At 49.3% G+C, this 3,561-nt stretch overlaps 1 protein-coding gene across 1 annotated transcript; it reads left to right on the forward strand.

The window, feature by feature from the left end:
- The first annotated feature begins 855 nt into the window (after positions 1–855).
- LOC121336054 (dual specificity protein phosphatase 13-like) lies at positions 856–3,561 on the forward strand. Its single transcript, XM_041404789.1, has 3 exons — positions 856–1,245; positions 1,530–1,747; positions 2,764–3,561. The coding sequence occupies exons 1-3, from the start codon at positions 887–889 to the stop codon at positions 2,961–2,963; spliced, it is 777 nt and encodes a 258-aa protein (XP_041260723.1). The 5' UTR covers positions 856–886; the 3' UTR covers positions 2,964–3,561.

The raw sequence follows: 3,561 nt of genomic DNA on the forward strand, positions 1-3,561 counted from the left end.
CAGGTGTACTGTATTAATCCAGTGAAGGACTGCAATAGAAAATATTAAAAATATAAAGTACAGATATCTCAGATACTTTCACTTTGTGAAAAAACAGTAGCTTCAAGAAATAAATTTCCCTAGATTATCAGTGACAGGCAAGGCATCATCATCATCATCCTTGGTGTTTAGCCTCCTGGTGACTGTGTTGGTGGGACCTGCTGGTGTGTTTCTGACCCTTTCACCTCAGACTAAATGACGAACAGTTATTACTGTGACAGGTTGCTATTTTTCCTTTATCAGGCTTTAATTGCTAGCGATGAATGCCCAGATCTCGATGACTGCCACGCTGTGTCGAGACACGGCTGAGGACAGTGACAGGCAGTGTTAGTGCGCGTCCTGCGGGCAGGGGGCTGTGCCCCACGTGGCTGACGTCGCGGGCGCCCAGGCTGCTGTGTGGCAGAACAGTGCGGCGCTGGAGACGAGCCCAGAGAAGCAGACCGGACCAGTAAGGATCCGCAGCACTTTGGTACTGCATATGTTTGGAGCGGCTGTGCCGGTCGGGGCAGGGCAGAGGCGGGCGGCCGGCCCTGGGGCGGGCATGCCTGGCTGCCAGCCTGGCTGGCCGGCCCCTGCCCCAGCCCATCTCGCCGCCTGCCCCGGCACCGAGCGGGCTGGCAGCGCCCTGTGCCCTTCCTCCGGCCGGCGGGAGCGGCGTCCCGAGACACGGCTGAGGACAGTGACAGGCAGTGTTAGTGCGCGTCCTGCGGGCAGGGGGCTGTGCCCCACGTGGCTGACGTCGCGGGCGCCCAGGCTGCTGTGTGGCAGAACAGTGCGGCGCTGGAGACGAGCCCAGAGAAGCAGACTGGACCAGTAAGGATCCGCAGTGCCCACTTTGGTACTGCATATGTTTGGAGCGGCTGTGCCGGTCGGGGCAGGGCAGAGGCGAGCGGCCGGCCCTGGGGCGGGCATGCCTGGCTGCCAGCCTGGCTGGCCGGCACCTGCCCCAGCCCATCTCGCCGCCTGCCGCGGCACCGAGCGGGCTGGCAGCGCCCTGTGCCCTTCCTCCGGCCGGCGGGAGCGGCGTCCCGCCCTGGATCTCAGCATGTCTGGGGCAAGGGCGCCGGACACCCGGGACGCTGAAGGCGGTGGGACATGCCCGGAGAATGTCCCCTCCCTCAAGGAAATCGAGCTGCTCCTGAACACTGGGCGGCCCTCTTGCAATCACGTTGATGAAGTATGGCCTAATCTCTTCTTAGGGGACCTGTAAGTACGGCTTTGTGGACACACCTCTGCCATACCTTCTGTTAGTATGCCTCTTGGGTGCGGCTTTAGACAGCTTATAGTTTTGCTAATTGCTATCGTTTACGCTGCAGACAGCACGATTTCCGAGATAAAATTATGACTAAGCTGGTATTCCCTTCTCGATTAGCCCTTAGAATCCATGCACGGGCTGGTGCTCCAGCAGTGGTTTGGGAGATGCAATCTCAGTGCTTCTGCTCTGTGAATATCACTGCACCCATCTTGATTTGTCTTTGTCTTTTCCTTAGAGTAACAGCACACAATAGATTTATTTTGTGGAAGATGGGTGTGACCCATGTTTTAAACGCTGCCCATGGCACATCATACAGCCAAGGAGGCCAGGACTTTTATGGAACAACCATTGATTATTATGGTGTACCTGCCCATGACCTGCCAAGCTTTGATATCAGCCAGTTCTTTTTCTCTGCTGCACAATTTATCCACAATGCCTTGAACACGCCAGGAGGTATGAAATGATTGTTGGTCACATTTTGATGTGAGTCAGCAGCCTCATGTAACAGGTCAGCTCCACAAAGCTCAGTGGTGGACAAGTAACTACATGGTGTCCTGCCAGATGCTGGTCACCTGCACGGTGGGTGGCAGGAGAAGGGAGTGCTGTGTATGTGGGTGTAGCTCTGACTAGGTCCCAAAAAGCTGACATGACAAAACAGATAAACTGTGCGAGAGAGAGCCTGGGGAGGAGAGAGAAAATTATTTGGAAGGTAAGGCTCATTCAAAAGGGGAGAAGCAAAAAGATGCACTGGAAATGGACACCCTCTTTTGAGACTGTCTTATTGAAGAACAAATGAATAAAAGACTAATGTTCTGATTTCTGCAATCACAAACTGTATAAAGTGGTTCATATATTGCAGATGAGTTTCTTGTGTGAACAGAGCCTGCAAGGCTATGCCTCCAAGAAGCAGATTTACTTTTACCCAAGGAGCTTTACAGTGAGTTCCACAAGAAACTAAGCTTCTTGGCAGTGGTGCAATAAGGTACTAATTAACTAGTTTTACATTAAAAAAACGTTTCTAGCATGAGTAAACTGGCATTAATGGAGCTGTCTCTGTATCACAAGTTCTGACTTCAAAATAGTACTACAGTTGCATCAAATTGCCTGATTATGCAATAGTACTAGACCAGTCATTTTTCTTGGTGGCTAATGTGGCTGTGCCATCCATTCAGGCCAGATTTTAGCATTCTTCCTTGCATAAGCCAGCCTGCTGAATCTAATGGGTCTTCTTTTCCTCATGGTCAAAACAGAACAGTTTCATTAAGAGGGTTTTCTTTGATTTACCAGTGTTTCTGAGATCAGTTTGGTGTCTCATGGCATTTCTCATACAAGTGACTGTAACAACGGCAAATTAGACTTAACTGATTAGCAGTTCATGTGATTTATCAGAAGAGTGAGAAAAACATTTAAATTAAACTTAATCCACTGTACTGCTTATCTTCATGGTTGTATTTTTTTTTTTTTACTAGCCAAAATATTGGTACATTGTGCAGTTGGAGTAAGCAGATCAGCTTCTCTAGTCCTAGCATATCTCATGATAAATCACCACCTCCCATTAGTTGAAGCCATCAAGACAGTGAAGGAGCATCGATGGATTTCACCCAATCGTGGTTTCCTGAAGCACCTGCGAAACCTGGATGTTCAGCTACGGCAAAGGAAGGACTGCTGAACAGGCAACTCTATCTACATTCACTCTACTGAGTTTCACCCTGCAGAGCTGCTGTGCATATACAACTTCCCATGATCCGTGCACATTACAAAAATGAAGACAATTATGCATCAACATAAAAGGCCAAGAGGACGGTAAATGGATTAAATTCTGATAGCTCAGTCCCTCCAAAACCAGCACAGCCAACAGCAGAACTATAACCACTGCACAGGGTGGAACTGCTGTGCCTTGAGTGGTGCTACTGGATGAATGCACTGAAGTGGTTAAGACAGACCAAGTTTGTCCCTGGTTTCTGCTCATGCCAGAGGCAATAAGTTCAATATTTACATCTAGCTGTAAAGGATGTTTGAGTCCCCTTTACTTGGGGGTGTAATACAATCATCTTTCTCAGTTTGGTTACTGAGAAAGTACGCAGTTCTCACATGCATGTTCTAAGAAAAACTTTGTTTCAAGCTTGATGATGTGACAAGGACAGTTTCTTGAGAGCCCAGGCACTCCTACAGAAATGTTCCTCTTTTTCTGGTCTGCTAAATATTATGGTGTGTCAGCCACAAGACCCACACCAGCAGAATAAATGTTTGCAGCCTGGGTCAGCAAA

The sequence above is a fragment of the Onychostruthus taczanowskii genome, unplaced genomic scaffold (assembly GCF_017590055.1).
Source record: "Onychostruthus taczanowskii isolate IOZ18803 unplaced genomic scaffold, ASM1759005v1 scaffold22, whole genome shotgun sequence".
NCBI classification, from domain to species: Eukaryota; Metazoa; Chordata; class Aves; order Passeriformes; family Passeridae; genus Onychostruthus; species Onychostruthus taczanowskii.

Bases quoted from the DNA above. Each gene is read 5' to 3' on its own strand.
- LOC121336054 (XM_041404789.1), top strand. From the start codon at position 887: ATGTTTGGAGCGGCTGTGCCGGTCGGGGCAGGGCAGAGGCGAGCGGCC. The intron at 1,246-1,529 runs GTAAGTACGGCT...TCTTTTCCTTAG, and splicing joins AATCTCTTCTTAGGGGACCT to AGTAACAGCACACAATAGAT. The intron at 1,748-2,763 runs GTATGAAATGAT...TTTTTTTACTAG, and splicing joins TGCCTTGAACACGCCAGGAG to CCAAAATATTGGTACATTGT.